At 45.1% G+C, this 18067-nt stretch overlaps 1 protein-coding gene across 5 annotated transcripts in view; it reads left to right on the forward strand.

The window, feature by feature from the left end:
- LOC112265804 (neurabin-1-like) overlaps nt 1-18067 on the forward strand; it is a 130891-nt gene that overhangs the window by 84052 nt on the left and 28772 nt on the right. For all 5 annotated transcript variants that reach the window (XM_042295228.1, XM_042295227.1, XM_042295230.1 and 2 more), the window contains exons 7-8: nt 15978-16163; nt 17246-17299. In XM_042295228.1, coding sequence (XP_042151162.1) covers nt 15978-16163; nt 17246-17299 — 240 coding nt within the window. The remainder of the gene's footprint in view (nt 1-15977; nt 16164-17245; nt 17300-18067) is intronic.

Genomic DNA, 18067 nt, shown 5'->3' on the forward strand with positions numbered 1-18067 from the left:
AGATGGGTTTAATAGAGAATGGGGTAAATAGATGAGGTTAATAGAGGATGGGGTGAATAGAGGATGGGGTGACTAGAGAATGGGGTGACTAGATGTGGTGAATAGAGAATGGGGTGACTAGATGGGGTGAATAGATGGGGTTAATAGAGAATGCGATGACTAGATGGGGTGAATAGATGGGGTTAATAGAGAATGGGGTGAATAGAGAATGGGGTGAATAGATGGGGTGACTAGAGAATGGGGTGAATAGATGGGGTTAATAAAGAATGGGGTGAATAGAGAACGGGTTGAATGGAGAATGGGGTGAATAGATGGGGTGAATAGAGAATGGGGTGAATAGATGGGGTGAATGGAGAATGGGGTGACTAGAGAATGGGGTGACTAGATGGGGTGAATAGGTGGGGTTAATAGAGAATGGGGTGAATAGAGAATGGGGTGAATGGAGAATGGGGTGAATAGAGAATGGGGTGACTACATGGGGTGAATAGAGAATGGGGTGACTAGAAGGGGTGACTAGAGTATGGGGTGAATAGATGGGGTGAATAGAGAATGGGGTGAATGGAGAATGGGGTGAATGGAGAATGGGGTGAATAGAGAATGGGGTGAATGGAGAATGGGGAGAATAGATGGGGTGAATAGAGAATGGGGTGACTAGAGAATGGGGTGACTAGATGGGTTTAATAGAGAATGGGGTAAATAGATGAGGTTAATAGAGGATGGGGTGAATAGAGGATGGGGTGACTAGAGAATGGGGTGACTAGATGTGGTGAATAGAGAATGGGGTGACTAGATGGGGTGAATAGATGGGGTTAATAGAGAATGCGATGACTAGATGGGGTGAATAGATGGGGTTAATAGAGAATGGGGTGAATAGAGAATGGGGTGAATAGATGGGGTGACTAGAGAATGGGGTGAATAGATGGGGTTAATAAAGAATGGGGTGAATAGAGAACGGGGTGAATGTAGAATGGGGTGAATAGATGGGGTGAATAGAGAATGGGGTGAATAGATGGGGTGAATAGAGAATGGGGTGACTAGATGTGGTGAATAGAGAATGAGGTGACTAGAGAATGGGGTGACTAGAGAATGGGGTGACTAGATGGGGTGAATAGAGAATGGGGTGACTAGAGAATGGGGTGACTAGATGGGGTTAATAGAGAATGAGGTGAATAGAGAATGGGGTGACTAGAGAATGGGGTGAATAGATGGGGTGAATAGATGGGGTGAATAGAGAATGGGGTGACTACATGGGGTGAATAGAGAATGGGGTGACTAGAAGGGGTGACTAGAAAATGGGGTAAATAGATGAGGTTAATAGAGGATGGGGTGAATAGAGAATGGGGTGACTAGAGAATGGGGTGACTAGATGGGTTTAATAGAGAATGGGGTAAATAGATGAGGTTAATAGAGGATGGGGTGAATAGAGGATGGGGTGACTAGAGAATGGGGTGACTAGATGGGGTGAATAGAGAATGGGGTGACTAGATGTGGTGAATAGAGAATGGGGTGACTAGATGTGGTGAATAGAGAATGGGGTGACTAGATGGGGTGAATAGATGGGGTTAATAGAGAATGCGATGACTAGATGGGGTGAATAGATGGGGTTAATAGAGAATGGGGTGACTAGAGAATGGGGTGAATAGATGGGGTGACTAGGAATGGGGTGGCTAGATGGGGTGAATAGAGAATGGGGTGAATAGATGGGGTTAATAGAGAATGGGGTGACTAGAGAATGGGGTGAATAGATGGGGTGACTAGAGAATGGGGTGGCTAGATGGGGTGAATAGATGGGGTTAATAGAGAATGGGGTGACTAGATGGGGTGAATAGATGGGGTTAATAGAGAATGCGATGACTAGATGGGGTGAATAGATGGGGTTAATAGAGAATGGGGTGAATAGAGAATGGGGTGAATAGATGGGGTGACTAGAGAATGGGGTGAATAGATGGGGTTAATAAAGAATGGGGTGAATAGAGAACGGGGTGAATGGAGAATGGGGTGAATAGATGGGGTGAATAGAGAATGGGGTGAATAGATGGGGTGAATAGAGAATGGGGTGACTAGATGTGGTGAATAGAGAATGAGGTGACTAGAGAATGGGGTGACTAGAGAATGGGGTGACTAGATGGGGTGAATAGAGAATGGGGTGACTAGAGAATGGGGTGACTAGATGGGGTTAATAGAGAATGAGGTGAATAGAGAATGGGGTGACTAGAGAATGGGGTGAATAGATGGGGTGAATAGATGGGGTGAATAGAGAATGGGGTGACTACATGGGGTGAATAGAGAATGGGGTGACTAGAAGGGGTGACTAGAAAATGGGGTAAATAGATGAGGTTAATAGAGGATGGGGTGAATAGAGAATGGGGTGACTAGAGAATGGGGTGACTAGATGGGTTTAATAGAGAATGGGGTAAATAGATGAGGTTAATAGAGGATGGGGTGAATAGAGGATGGGGTGACTAGAGAATGGGGTGACTAGATGGGGTGAATAGAGAATGGGGTGACTAGATGTGGTGAATAGAGAATGGGGTGACTAGATGTGGTGAATAGAGAATGGGGTGACTAGATGGGGTGAATAGATGGGGTTAATAGAGAATGCGATGACTAGATGGGGTGAATAGATGGGGTTAATAGAGAATGGGGTGACTAGAGAATGGGGTGAATAGATGGGGTGACTAGGGAATGGGGTGGCTAGATGGGGTGAATAGAGAATGGGGTGAATAGATGGGGTTAATAGAGAATGGGGTGACTAGAGAATGGGGTGAATAGATGGGGTGACTAGAGAATGGGGTGGCTAGATGGGGTGAATAGATGGGGTTAATAGAGAATGGGGTGACTAGAGAATGGGGTGAATAGATGAGGTGACTAGAGAATGGGGTGAATAGAGAATGGGGTGACTAGATGTGGTGAATGGAGAATGGGGTGAATAAATGGGGTGAATAGAGAATGGAGTGACTAGAGAATGGGGTGAATAGATGGGGTGAATGGAGAATGGGGTGACTAGAGAATGGGGTGACTAGATGGGGTGAATAGGTGGGGTTAATAGAGAATGGGGTGAATAGAGAATGGGGTGAATGGAGAATGGGGTGAATAGAGAATGGGGTGACTACATGGGGTGAATAGAGAATGGGGTGACTAGAAGGGATGACTAGAGTATGGGGTGAATAGATGGGGTGAATAGAGAATGGGGTGAATGGAGAATGGGGTGAATAGAGAATGGGGTGAATGGAGAATGGGGTGAATGGAGAATGGGGTGAATAGAGAATGGGGTGAATGGAGAATGGGGAGAATAGATGGGGTGAATAGAGAATGGGGTGACTAGAGAATGGGGTGATTAGATTGGGTGAATAGAGAATGGGGTGACTAGATGGGGTGAATAGATGGGGTTAATAGAGGATGAGGTGAATAGAGGATGGGGTGACTAGAGGATGGGGTGACTAGATGGGGTGACTAGATGGGGTGACTAGATTGGTTTAATAGAGAATGGGGTGACTAGATTGGGTGAATAGAGAATTGGGTGAATAGATGGGGTTAAACGAGAATGGGGTGAATAGAGAATGGGGTGAATATATGGGGTGACTAGAGAATGGGTTGACTAGATGGGGTGAATAGAGAATGGGGCGACTAGATGTGGTGAATAGAGAATGGGGTGACTAGATGTGGTGAATAGAGAATGGGGTGAATAGATGGGGTTAATAGAGAATGCGATGACTAGATGGGGTGAATAGATGGGGTTAATAGAGAATGGGGTGACTAGAGAATGGGGTGAATAGATGGGGTGACTAGAGAATGGGGTGAATAGATGGGGTTAATAAAGAATGGGGTGAATAGAGAATGGGGTGAATGGAGAATGGGGTGAATAGATGGGGTGAATAGAGAATGGGGTGAATAGATGGGGTGAATAGAGAATGGGGTGACTAGATGGGGTGAATAGAGAATGGGGTGACTAGAGAATGGGGTGACTAGATGGGGTGAATAGAGAATGGGGTGACTAGATGGGGTGAATAGATGGGGTGACTAGAGAATGGGGTGAATAGATGGGGTTAATAAAGAATGGGGTGAATAGAGAATGGGGTGACTAGAGAATGGGGTGAATAGATGGGGTGAATAGAGAATGGGGTGACTACATGGGGTGAATAGAGAATGGTGTGACTAGAAGGGGTGACTAGAGAATGGGTTAAATAGATGAGGTTAATAGAGGATGGGGTGAATAGAGAATGGGGTGACTAGAGAATGGGGTGACTAGATGGGTTTAATAGAGAATGGGGTAAATAGATGAGGTTAATAGAGGATGGGGTGAATAGAGGATGGGGTGACTAGAGAATGGGGTGACTAGATGGGGTGAATAGAGAATGGGGTGACTAGATGGGGTGAATAGATGGGGTTAATAGAGAATGCGATGACTAGATGGGGTGAATAGATGGGGTTAATAGAGAATGGGGTGACTAGAGAATGGGGTGAATAGATGGGGTGACTAGAGAATGGGGTGAATAGATGGGGTTAATAAAGAATGGGGTGAATAGAGAATGGGGTGAATGGAGAATGGGGTGAATAGATGGGGTGAATAGAGAATGGGGTGAATAGATGGGGTGAATAGAGAATGGGGTGACTAGATGGGGTGAATAGAGAATGGGGTGACTAGAGAATGGGGTGACTAGATGGGGTGAATAGAGAATGGGGTGACTAGATGGGGTGAATAGATGGGGTGACTAGAGAATGGGGTGAATAGATGGGGTTAATAAAGAATGGGGTGAATAGAGAATGGGGTGACTAGAGAATGGGGTGAATAGATGGGGTGAATAGAGAATGGGGTGACTACATGGGGTGAATAGAGAATGGTGTGACTAGAAGGGTGACTAGAGAATGGGTTAAATAGATGAGGTTAATAGAGGATGGGGTGAATAGAGAATGGGGTGACTAGAGAATGGGGTGACTAGATGGGTTTAATAGAGAATGGGGTAAATAGATGAGGTTAATAGAGGATGGGGTGAATAGAGGATGGGGTGACTAGAGAATGGGGTGACTAGATGGGGTGAATAGAGAATGGGGTGACTAGATGGGGTGAATAGATGGGGTTAATAGAGAATGCGATGACTAGATGGGGTGAATAGATTGGGTGAATAGAGAATGGGGTGACTAGATGGGGTGAATAGATGGGGTTAATAGAGGATGAGGTGAATAGAGGATGGGGCGACTAGAGGATGGGGTGACTAGATGGGGTGACTAGATGGGGTGACTAGATTGGTTTAATAGAGAATGGGGTGACTAGATTGGGTGAATAGAGAATTGGGTGAATAGATGGGGTTAAACGAGAATGGGGTGAATAGAGAATGGGGTGAATATATGGGGTGACTAGAGAATGGGTTGACTAGATGGGGTGAATAGAGAATGGGGTGACTAGATGTGGTGAATAGAGAATGGGGTGACTAGATGTGGTGAATAGAGAATGGGGTGAATAGATGGGGTTAATAGAGAATGCGATGACTAGATGGGGTGAATAGATGGGGTTAATAGAGAATGGGGTGACTAGAGAATGGGGTGAATAGATGGGGTGACTAGAGAATGGGGTGAATAGATGGGGTTAATAAAGAATGGGGTGAATAGAGAATGGGGTGAATGGAGAATGGGGTGAATAGATGGGGTGAATAGAGAATGGGGTGAATAGATGGGGTGAATAGAGAATGGGGTGACTAGATGGGGTGAATAGAGAATGGGGTGACTAGAGAATGGGGTGACTAGATGGGGTGAATAGAGAATGGGGTGACTAGATGGGGTGAATAGATGGGGTGACTAGAGAATGGGGTGAATAGATGGGGTTAATAAAGAATGGGGTGAATAGAGAATGGGGTGACTAGAGAATGGGGTGAATAGATGGGGTGAATAGAGAATGGGGTGACTACATGGGGTGAATAGAGAATGGTGTGACTAGAAGGGGTGACTAGAGAATGGGTTAAATAGATGAGGTTAATAGAGGATGGGGTGAATAGAGAATGGGGTGACTAGAGAATGGGGTGACTAGATGGGTTTAATAGAGAATGGGGTAAATAGATGAGGTTAATAGAGGATGGGGTGAATAGAGGATGGGGTGACTAGAGAATGGGGTGACTAGATGGGGTGAATAGAGAATGGGGTGACTAGATGGGGTGAATAGATGGGGTTAATAGAGAATGCAATGACTAGATGGGGTGAATAGATGGGGTTAATAGAGAATGGGGTGACTAGAGAATGGGGTGAATAGATGGGGTGACTAGACAATGGGGTGAATAGATGGGGTTGATAAAGAATGGGGTGAATAGAGAACGGGGTGAATGGAGAATGGGGTGAATAGATGGGGTGAATAGAGAATGGGGTGAATAGATGGGGTGAATAGAGAATGGGGTGACTAGATGTGGTGAATAGAGAATGAGGTGACTAGAGAATGGGGTGACTAGATGGGGTGAATAGAGAATGGGGTGACTAGAGAATGGGGTGACTAGATGGGGTTAATAGAGAATGAGGTGAATAGAGAATGGGGTGACTAGATGGGTTTAATAGAGAATGGGGTAAATAGATGAGGTTAATAGAGGATGGGGTGAATAGAGGATGGGGTGACTAGAGAATGGGGTGAATAGATGGGGTGAATAGAGAATGGGGTGACTAGATGGGGTGAATAGAGAATGGGGTGACTAGAGAATGGGGTGACTAGATGGGGTGAATAGAGAATGGGGTGACTAGATGGGGTGAATAGATGGGGTGACTAGAGAATGGGGTGAATAGATGGGGTTAATAAAGAATGGGGTGAATAGAGAATGGGGTGACTAGAGAATGGGGTGAATAGATGGGGTGAATAGAGAATGGGGTGACTACATGGGGTGAATAGAGAATGGTGTGACTAGAAGGGGTGACTAGAGAATGGGTTAAATAGATGAGGTTAATAGAGGATGGGGTGAATAGAGAATGGGGTGACTAGAGAATGGGGTGACTAGATGGGTTTAATAGAGAATGGGGTAAATAGATGAGGTTAATAGAGGATGGGGTGAATAGAGGATGGGGTGACTAGAGAATGGGGTGACTAGATGGGGTGAATAGAGAATGGGGTGACTAGATGGGGTGAATAGATGGGGTTAATAGAGAATGCGATGACTAGATGGGGTGAATAGATGGGGTTAATAGAGAATGGGGTGACTAGAGAATGGGGTGAATAGATGGGGTGACTAGACAATGGGGTGAATAGATGGGGTTGATAAAGAATGGGGTGAATAGAGAACGGGGTGAATGGAGAATGGGGTGAATAGATGGGGTGAATAGAGAATGGGGTGAATAGATGGGGTGAATAGAGAATGGGGTGACTAGATGTGGTGAATAGAGAATGAGGTGACTAGAGAATGGGGTGACTAGATGGGGTGAATAGAGAATGGGGTGACTAGAGAATGGGGTGACTAGATGGGGTTAATAGAGAATGAGGTGAATAGAGAATGGGGTGACTAGATGGGTTTAATAGAGAATGGGGTAAATAGATGAGGTTAATAGAGGATGGGGTGAATAGAGGATGGGGTGACTAGAGAATGGGGTGAATAGATGGGGTGAATAGAGAATGGGGTGACTAGATGGGGTGAATAGAGAATGGGGTGACTAGAGAATGGGGTGACTAGATGGGGTGAATAGAGAATGGGGTGACTAGATGGGGTGAATAGATGGGGTGACTAGAGAATGGGGTGAATAGATGGGGTTAATAAAGAATGGGGTGAATAGAGAATGGGGTGACTAGAGAATGGGGTGAATAGATGGGGTGAATAGAGAATGGGGTGACTACATGGGGTGAATAGAGAATGGTGTGACTAGAAGGGGTGACTAGAGAATGGGTTAAATAGATGAGGTTAATAGAGGATGGGGTGAATAGAGAATGGGGTGACTAGAGAATGGGGTGACTAGATGGGTTTAATAGAGAATGGGGTAAATAGATGAGGTTAATAGAGGATGGGGTGAATAGAGGATGGGGTGACTAGAGAATGGGGTGACTAGATGGGGTGAATAGAGAATGGGGTGACTAGATGGGGTGAATAGATGGGGTTAATAGAGAATGCGATGACTAGATGGGGTGAATAGATGGGGTTAATAGAGAATGGGGTGACTAGAGAATGGGGTGAATAGATGGGGTGACTAGACAATGGGGTGAATAGATGGGGTTGATAAAGAATGGGGTGAATAGAGAACGGGGTGAATGGAGAATGGGGTGAATAGATGGGGTGAATAGAGAATGGGGTGAATAGATGGGGTGAATAGAGAATGGGGTGACTAGATGTGGTGAATAGAGAATGAGGTGACTAGAGAATGGGGTGACTAGATGGGGTGAATAGAGAATGGGGTGACTAGAGAATGGGGTGACTAGATGGGGTTAATAGAGAATGAGGTGAATAGAGAATGGGGTGACTAGAGAATGGGGTGAATAGATGGGGTGAATAGAGAATGGGGTGACTACATGGGGTGAATAGAGAATGGGGTGACTAGAAGGGGTGACTAGAGAATGGGGTAAATAGATGAGGTTAATAGAGGATGGGGTGAATAGAGAATGGGGTGACTAGATGGGTTTAATAGAGAATGGGGTAAATAGATGAGGTTAATAGAGGATGGGGTGAATAGAGGATGGGGTGACTAGAGAATGGGGTGACTAGATGGGGTGAATAGAGAATGGGGTGACTAGATGTGGTGAATAGAGTATGGGGTGACTAGATGTGGTGAATAGAGAATGGGGTGACTAGATGGGGTGACTAGATGGGGTGAATAGATGGGGTTAATAGAGAATGCGATGACTAGATGGGGTGACTAGATGGGGTGAATAGAGAATGGGGTGACTAGAGAATGGGGTGACTAGATGGGGTGAATAGAGAATGAGGTGAATAGAGAATGGGGTGACTAGAGAATGGGGTGAATAGATGGGATGAATAGAGAATGGGGTGACTAGATGTGGTGAATAGAGAATGGGGTGACTAGATGGGGTGAATAGATGGGGTTAATAGAGAATGCGATGACTAGATGGGGTGAATAGATGGGGTGAATAGAGAATGGGGTGAATGGAGAATGGGGTGAATAGAGAATGGGGTGAATGGAGAATGGGGTGAATGGAGAATGGGGTGAATAGAGAATGGGGTGAATGGAGAATGGGGTAAATAGATGAGGTTAATAGAGGATGGGGTGAATAGAGGATGGGGTGACTAGAGAATGGGGTGACTAGATGGGGTGAATAGAGAATGGGGTGACTAGATGTGGTGAATAGAGAATGGGTTGACTAGATGTGGTGAATAGAGAATGCGATGACTAGATGGGGTGAATAGATGGGGTTAATAGAGAATGGGGTGACTAGAGAATGGGGTGAATAGATGGGGTGACTAGAGAATGGGGTGGCTAGATGGGGTGAATAGAGAATGGGGTGAATAGATGGGGTTAATAGAGAATGGGGTGACTAGATGGGGTGAATAGATGGGGTTAATAGAGAATGCGATGACTAGATGGGGTGAATAGATGGGGTTAATAGAGAATGGGGTGACTAGAGAATGGGGTGAATAGAGAATGGGGTGAATAGATGGGGTTAATAAAGAATGGGGTGAATAGAGAACGGGGTGAATGGAGAATGGGGTGAATAGATGGGGTGACTAGATGTGGTGAATAGAGAATGAGGTGACTAGAGAATGGGGTGAATAGAGAATCAGGTGACTAGAGAATGGGGTGACTAGAGAATGGGGTGAATAGAGAATGGGGTGACTAGAGAATGGGGTGACTAGATGGGGTGAATAGAGAATGAGGTGAATAGAGAATGGGGTGACTAGATGTGGTGAATAGAGAATGGGGTGACTAGATGTGGTGAATAGAGAATGGGGTGACTAGATGGGGTGAATAGAGAATGGGGTGACTAGATGGGGTGAATAGAGAATGGGGTGACTAGATGGGTTGAAGAGAGAATGGGGTGACTAGATGGGTTGAAGAGAGAATGGGGTGAATAATTATCTTGGTGCTGTAGCTCCTTAGTGGGAGACCACAACACCAGGTCATCTGCGTACAGCAGACACTTGATTTCAGTGTTGTGTAAGGTGAGACCAGGTGCTGCAGATTCTTCTATAATGTTTTGCCAATTCATTAAGGTAGATGTTAAACAGTGTTGAACTTGAGCAGCCCTGTTTCACCCTGTTCACCCAGTTCACCCCGTTTACCCCGTTCACCCTATTCACCCCATTCTCTATTCAACCTTTTCACCCTGTTCACCCTGTTAATAGAGAATGGGGTGAATGGGGATGAATAGATACCCTTAGTTGTTTAAAGCAGCAGGGCTGAAAGCTTTCCCTGTACCAGAGGTATCAAATCATGTGTCAGCGTAAGCTTTGTGTGTGTGTGTGTGTGTGTGTGTGTGTGTGTGTGTGTGTGTGTGTGTGTGTGTGTGTGTGTGTGTGTGTGTGTGTGTGTGTGTGTGCGCGCGCATCAGTGTGTTTGTGAGAGAGTCAGAGAGAGACAGAGAGAGAGAAAGATAATGTGTGTGTCTGTGTGTGCATCAGCGTGTTTGTGTGAGAGAGAGAGAGAGCGAGAGAGAGAGAGAGATGTGTTTGCTCTGCAACAACTCTGTGAGCTCCAGCACCAGTGTCTCTGGCAGTAGGACCAGACAGAGTGGCCCGGCCGGCCAGGATGGGTCATTCAATCCTGCTGTCCCTGCCTGGCTCTCTGCAACCAGATGTGAGCTGCAGCAGAGCAGAACTCGTCTTTATAATCCTGTCTGTGTCCCAAATGGCACCCCGCTCTCTACATAGTGCACTACTTTAGAGCAGAACCCATTGGGGATAGTGTGTCATTTGGGAAGCATTCTGTCTGTCTGGATCAGTTTAGTAAGCTACCAGGCTGTAGAGAGAGAGAACTCTAGCAGAAAGAGAAACATACAGTATCATCAACCCTGCTGTCTCTTTTCTACTGACCACACATACTGCACAGGCTGATGATGATGATGATGATGATAGTGACGGGGTGATGATGGTGGTGAAGCTAATGGAACATTCATCCTTATAGCCTGCTGCCATGTGCGCATTGCTGCGCTTATAATGTGAAGAAATAATAACATTTTAAGCTAAATGTTCTGATCTGTTTTGTCTGCCACATTGCATAAAAAAGATGCTAGTGGTTGTATTCATTTGGGATCTATCGCATCCCACAACTGTCCCAGACTATGTTTGGAATATTTATTTCTCATACAGAAGTGAATAGGTTGACTTTTGACTATGGGGGATCATAGATTGATATTTATTTATTTTATTTTATTTCACCTTTATTTAACCAGGTAGGAAAGTTGAGAACAAGTTCTCATTTACAATTGCGACCTGGCCAAGATAAAGCAAAGCAGTTCGACACAAACAACACAGAGTTACACATGGAGTAAAACAAACATACAGTCAATAATACAGTAGAAAAATAAGTCTATATACGATGTGAGCAAATGAGGTGAGATAAGGGAGGTAAAGGCAAAAAAAAGGCCATGGTGGCGAAGTAAATACAATATAGCAAGTAAAACACTGGAATGGTGTTTGCAGCAAAATAGAAATAGAAATAATGGGGTGCAAAGCAAAATAAATAAATGAATACAGTAGGGGAAGAGGTAGTTGTTTGGGCTAAATTATAGATGGGCTATGTACAGGTGCAGTAATCTGTGAGCTGCTCTGACAGCTGGTGCTTAAAGCTAGTGAGGGAGATAAGTGTTTCCAGTTTCAGAGATTTTTGTAGTTCATTCCAGTCATTTGCAGCAGAGAACTGGAAGGAGAGGCGGCCAAAGGAAGAATTGGTTTTGGGGGTGACCAGAGAGATATACCTGCTGGAGCGCGTGCTACAGGTGGGTGCTGCTATGGTGACCAGCGAGCTGAGATAAGGGGGGACTTTACCTAGCAGGGTCTTTTAGATGACATGGAGCCAGTGGGTTTGGCGACGAGTATGAAGCGAGGGCCAGCCAACGAGAGCGTACAGGTCGCAATGGTGGGTAGTATATGGGGCTTTGGTGACAAAATGGATGGCACTGTAATAGACTGCATCCAATTTGTTGAGTAGGGTATTTGAGGCTATTTTGTAAATGACATCGCCGAAGTCGAGGATTGGTAGGATGGTCAGTTTTACAAGGGTATGTTTGGCAGCATGAGTGAAGGATGTTTTGTTGCGAAATAGGAAGCCAATTCTAGATTTAACTTTGGAATGGAGATGTTTGATGTGGGTCTGTAAGGAGAGTTTACAGTCTAACCAGACACCTAGGTATTTGTAGTTGTCCACGTATTCTAAGTCAGAGCCGTCCAGAGTAGTGATGTTGGACAGGCGGGCAGGTGCAGGCAGCGATTGGTTGAAGAGCATGCATTTAGTTTTACTTGTATTTAAGAGCAATTGGAGGCCACGGAAGGAGAGTTGTATGGCATTGAAGCTTGCCTGCAGGGTTGTTAACACAGTGTCCAAAGAAGGGCCAGAAGTATACAGAATGGTGTCGTCTGCGTAGAGGTGGATCAGAGACTCACCAGCAGCAAGAGCGACATCATTGATGTATACAGAGAAGAGAGTCAGTCCAAGAATTGAACCCTGTAGAGACTGCCAGAGGTCCGGACAACATACCCTCCGATTTGACACATTGAACTCTATCAGAGAAGTAGTTGGTGAACCAGGCGAGGCAATCATTTGAGAAACCAAGGCTGTCGAGTCTGCTGATGAGGATGTGGTGATTGACAGCGTCGAAAGCCTTGGCCAGATCAATGAATACCGCTGCACAGTAATGTTTCTTATCGATGGCGGTTAAGATATCGTTTAGGACCTTGAGCGTGGCTGAGGTGCACCCATGACCTGATCTGAAACCAGATTGCATAACAGAGAGGGTATGGTGAGATTTGAAATGGTCGGTACTCTGTTTGTTGACTTGGCTTTCGAAGACCTTAGAAAGGCAGGGTAGGATAGATATAGGTCTGTAGCAGTTTGGGTCAAGAGTGTCCCCCCCTTTGAAGAGCATGACCGCAGCTGCTTTCCAATCTTTGGGAATCTCAGACGACACGAAGAAAGGTTGAACAGGTTGGTAATAGGGGTGGCAACAATTTCGGCAGATAATTTTCCAGATTGTCTAGCCCTGGTCCAGATTTTGCAGCTCTTTCAGAACATCAGCTGACTGAATTTGGGAGAAGGAGAAATGGGGAAGGCTTGGGCGAGTTGCTGTGGGGGGTGCAGTGCTGTTGACCGGGGTAGGGGTAGCCAGGTGGAAAGCATGGCCAGCCGTAGAAAAATGCTTATTGAAATTCTCAATTATAGTGTATTTATCAGTGGTGACAGTGTTTTCTATCTTCAGTGCAGTGGGCAGCTGGGAGGAGGTGTTCTTATTCTCCATGGACTTTACAGTATCTTTATTGTTGAGTTATTGTTGCAGGAAGCAAATTTCTGCTTGAAAAAGCTAGCCTTGGCTTTTCTAACTGCCTGTGTATAATGGTTTCTAGCTTCCCTGAAAAGCTGCATATCACGGGGGCTGTTCAATGCTAATGCAGAACGCCATAGGATGTTTTTGTGTTGGTTAAGGGCAGTCAGGTCTGGGGAGAACCAAGGGCTATATCTGTTCCTGGTTCTACATTTCTTGAATGGGGCATGCTTATTTAAGATGGTTAGGAAGGCATTTAAAAAAAATAACCAGGCATCCTCTACTGACGGGATGAGATCAATATCCTTCCAGGATACCCTGGCCAGGTCGATTAGAAAGGCCTGCTCACTGAAGTGTTTCAGGGAGCGTTTGACAGTGATGAGTAGAGGTCATTTGACCGCTGACCCATTACGGATGCAGGCAATGAGGCAGTGATTGCTGAGATCTTGGTTGAAGACAGCAGAGGTGTATTTAGAGGGCAAGTTGGTTAGGATGATATCTATGAGGGTGCCCGTGTTTACGGCTTTGGGGAGGTACCTGGTAAGTTCATTGATAATTTGTGTGAGATTGAGGGCATCAAGCTTAGATTGTAGGATGGCTGGGGTGTTAAGCATGTTCCAGTTTGGGTCGCCTAGCAGCACGAGCTCTGAAGATAGATGGGGGTCAATCAGTTCACATATGCTGTCCAGAGAACAGCTGGGGGCAGAGGGTGGTCTATAGCAGGCAGCAACGGTTGAGAGACTTGTTTTTAGAGAGGTGGATTTTTAAAAGTAGAGTTCAAATTGTTTGGGTACAGACCTGGATAGTAGGACAGAACTCTGCAGGCTATATTTGCAGTAGATTGCAACACCGCCCCCTTTGGCAGTTCTATCTTGTCTGAAAATGTTGTAGTTAGGGATGAAAATGTCAGAATTTTTGGTGGTCTTCCTAAGCCAAGATTCAGACACAGCTAGAACATCCGGGTTGGCAGAGTGTGCTAAAGCAGTGAATAAAACAAACTTAGGGAGGAGGCTTCTAATGTTAACATGCATGAAACCAAGGCTATTACGGTTACAGAAGTCATCAAAAGAGAGCGCCTGGGGAATAGGAGTGGAGCTAGGCACTGCAGGGCCTGGATTCACCTCTACATCACCAGAGGAAAAGAGGAGGAGTAGGATAAGGGTACGGCTCAAAGCAATGAGAATTGGTCATCTAGAACGTCTGGAACAGAGAGTAAAAGGAGGTTTCTGGGGGCGATAAAATAGCTTCAAGGTATAATGTACAGACAAAGATATGGTAGGATGTGAATACAGTGGAGGTAAACCTAGGTATTGAATGATGATGAGAGAGATATTGTCTCTAGAAACATCATTGAAACCAGGAGATGTCATCGCATGTGTGGGTGGTGGAACTAATAGGTTGGATAAGGTATAGTGAGCAGGACTAGAGGCTCTACAATGAAATAAGCCAATAAACACTAACCAGAACAGCAATGGACAAGGCATATTGACATTAAGGAGAGGCATGCTTAGTCGAGTGTTCAAAAGGGTCCAGTGAGTAGTGAGGTTGGTTGGGGTCACGGCGATTCAGACAGCTACCCGGGCCATCGGTAGCAAGCTAGCATAGGATGGAGGTCTGTTTTTAGCCACCTTGTGCGTTTCCGTCGGTAGGATTAGTGGGGTTCCGTGTGGTAGAGGGGATCAATTCAATTCGCAAAAAAAATAGATATAGTTATAGAGGCCCAAGAAAGAAAAAAAAATTGTTCTTGTTAATTAACGGTCAGTTACCGTGAGACCGGCTGATGGAATTTTGTGCCCGCCACAGCTCTAGTCGTGATGATGGTGATGGATTGCTCTCATAAAGCACCACTCATCTGAAAGGGTTTTCCATACTGTGGGTCATCACAGGATGACAATGACCTAACCCTAACCCTGACCCTCTCCTCAACCCCCCACCCTCCATCCCCATCCATCAATCTTCCCCTTCCTCACCTCACCTCAACCCCCAGCTCACTTTGACTGGGCCCCTGTTATTCTATACCCAGACATGACAACTGGTCTCTCTCTCAAAATTGGCTGAAAGAAAGCTTAAGCTGGTGTATTTGTTGTCCTCACTGTAAACATGATTAACTGTTTTCATTATCAACATTCGAGATGCCTGGCTACTCATCCACAGAGCGCCGGCCAAACGCCACGCCCACTAAGGTTTCTTCTCCACCATGAGTTGACTTGATCTCCTCACAGATGACTTTGCGAATGCAAATCATTCTGATTGGTCCCAGAAACCAGAACTGGCCTACACAAATCTTTGTTTCATGTCATTTTAACATTACCACAAACGACTTCTAGGATGTTAGGTTCAGACTGATGCATGGTGTGACCGATACAGCAGCGGAATTAATACAGGATGAGTCGTCTGGCAAACAGAGTAGCAGGCAACGTTTCTTCAAATAGGAAGAGAGGACTCAATGAAAGTTAGACAAAGTCAAACAAACGAAAAAGAAGGGGTCAACGTTTGATGAGGAGGAGCTTGTGTTGTTCTCTGTGAAACGTATATGTGTGACAAATTATGTAGACGGAAATGTATTCTCATGTTATGTGTGTGTGTGTGACCTCAGACAGGGGAGTACGCCACTGATGAGGAGGAGGAGGAGGATGAGGAGGCAGGGCCAGCTGCGGACAGGGCCAGAGACGGGGAGGGCGACGGCGAGAAGAGCATTGAGGTGTTCGATTTGCCAGAAGCGGATGACATCATTTCCCCCTCAGAGTTGGATGCCACCAAACTCTATCAGAAGTTCAGAGAGGTCACTTCACTTCCTCTTTCCTTGTCTCTTTTCCTCTACTTCTTTCCTTTCACCACTAAAAAAAGACAGAAGGTCCCAAAAAAAGGTCTTACTGTATGTATTAATGTATTTTCCTCGCCTTAATATCGCTAATACTGTTGCCCAGCACTTTGTCAAACAACTCTTTCTTGTTCCTGATTGGAACGAAGTCAAACAGTAGCAAATTACTGAAAAAACAGTATTTGGGCGTTACTTTCTTCTAGAACCCTTTTGATATGATTTAAAAAAAAATCATTTTTAAAGTAGCCAGCCTGCAAGTAATATTGATTAAAAAGCCTTACTACCACTGCTGGCACCAGGAGATTTTGTCCCTCACACCACATTTGCGTGACACACTTAACAAATTGCTCGAGCTGCACTGCGGTGTTCTGGATATTTAGTGAGAAATAATGTAATCTCTACTGTCCCAAAACCTCTGAACTCTCTCTCTCTCTGGGACTCTCTCATTCTCGCTCTCTTTTTCTCCCTCCTTTCTCTCTCTCTTTCTCTTCCTCTCTCTCTATCTCTCTCTCTTTCTCTGGGACTCTCTTCCTCTTTCTCTCTTTCTGGGACTCTCTCTCATTCTCTCTCTCTTTCTCTTTCTCTCTCGTTCTTTCTCTCTCCCTCACTTTCTTTCTTTCTTTCTCTCTCTCTCTCTCTCTCTCTCTGTCTCTCTCTCTCTTTCTCTCTCTCTTTCTCTTCCTCTTTCTTTTTCTCTCTTTCTATCTCTCTCTTTCTCTCTCTCTCTATTTCTCTCTTTCTTTCTCTTTCTTTTTCTCTCTTCACATTCCTTTACTGCCTCTTTCTCTCAACTTCTCTCATTCTACTGTGTCCTTCCTCTCTCTTTCTCTTTCTGTCATTCAATCTTTATTTACACACTTTTCTCTCTCTGCCTATTGACTCCTTCTGTGTGTGTGTGTGTGTGTGTGTGTGTGTGTGTGTGTGTATATGTCTCTGTCTCTGTCTCTGTCTCTGCATGAGGCTTGTCCAGCACAGAGGCTGCTCAGCCAAGTGTTTGATCATCAGATCGACCTCTTCCCTTTCTACTCTTTCTACTCCCTCAGCTGCAGATCAAGCACACTGTCACCGAGGCAGAGATACACAAGCTCAAAAACAAGGTAAGAAAGCTCCGCTACTATCATCTCTAAGAATGGTCTAAAATACATTTACTAAGTACAATAAAAGCATGAGGAATAGACATATGTTTGGAAAAAGGACATCATTGGACAGTGCAGTGGACAATAGTTTCTATTTCAAGTTATTTCTGAGTATTTAAGGCAATTGCATGTGTATTTCAGATGTTTAGCTCCGCTGCCTATCTTGCAGTTTCGTGTCACAGGTGTCTGGGTGGTGAGTGAGTCAGTGGTTACGTGAGAGTGAAAGGCAAGCAGGCACAGACACAAGGGCTTTTTAAAAGTGTCTGGTTTATCCCCTGCATCCTGATAATGTTTTTTAAAATTTAACTAGGCAAGTCAGTTAAGAACAAATTCTTATTTTAACAATGACGGCCTACCCCGTCCAAACCCTCCCCTAACCCGGATGGCGCTGCGCCAATTGTGTGCTGTCCTATGAGGACAGTTTAGATCAAATGGCAGGAAGTGATCTAAAAGCTCCGTAGATTATTAACTCAATTGAATGAGTGGATTTAGTGACAGTGAAAGATAAGCTTGTTGGTGTAATACTCTGAGCCTGAGCTGATCTGGTGGTCGTCTGATCCGTCTGATCTGGTGGTCGTTGGGAGACTTCAGAAGTTTGCCCTGACGAGGAGTAGAAGGATGTAATACAAAAACAACATTTGAAAGGAGGTTGTACCAATATACTAAACTCATTGAAGGGCTTGTTGCATGCAATGCTGCAGTTTCTATTTGTTGTGAAGGCTGGTTAGT

Source organism: Oncorhynchus tshawytscha, linkage group LG13 (genome assembly GCF_018296145.1).
Source record: "Oncorhynchus tshawytscha isolate Ot180627B linkage group LG13, Otsh_v2.0, whole genome shotgun sequence".
In the NCBI taxonomy this organism is placed as follows: domain Eukaryota; kingdom Metazoa; phylum Chordata; class Actinopteri; order Salmoniformes; family Salmonidae; genus Oncorhynchus; species Oncorhynchus tshawytscha.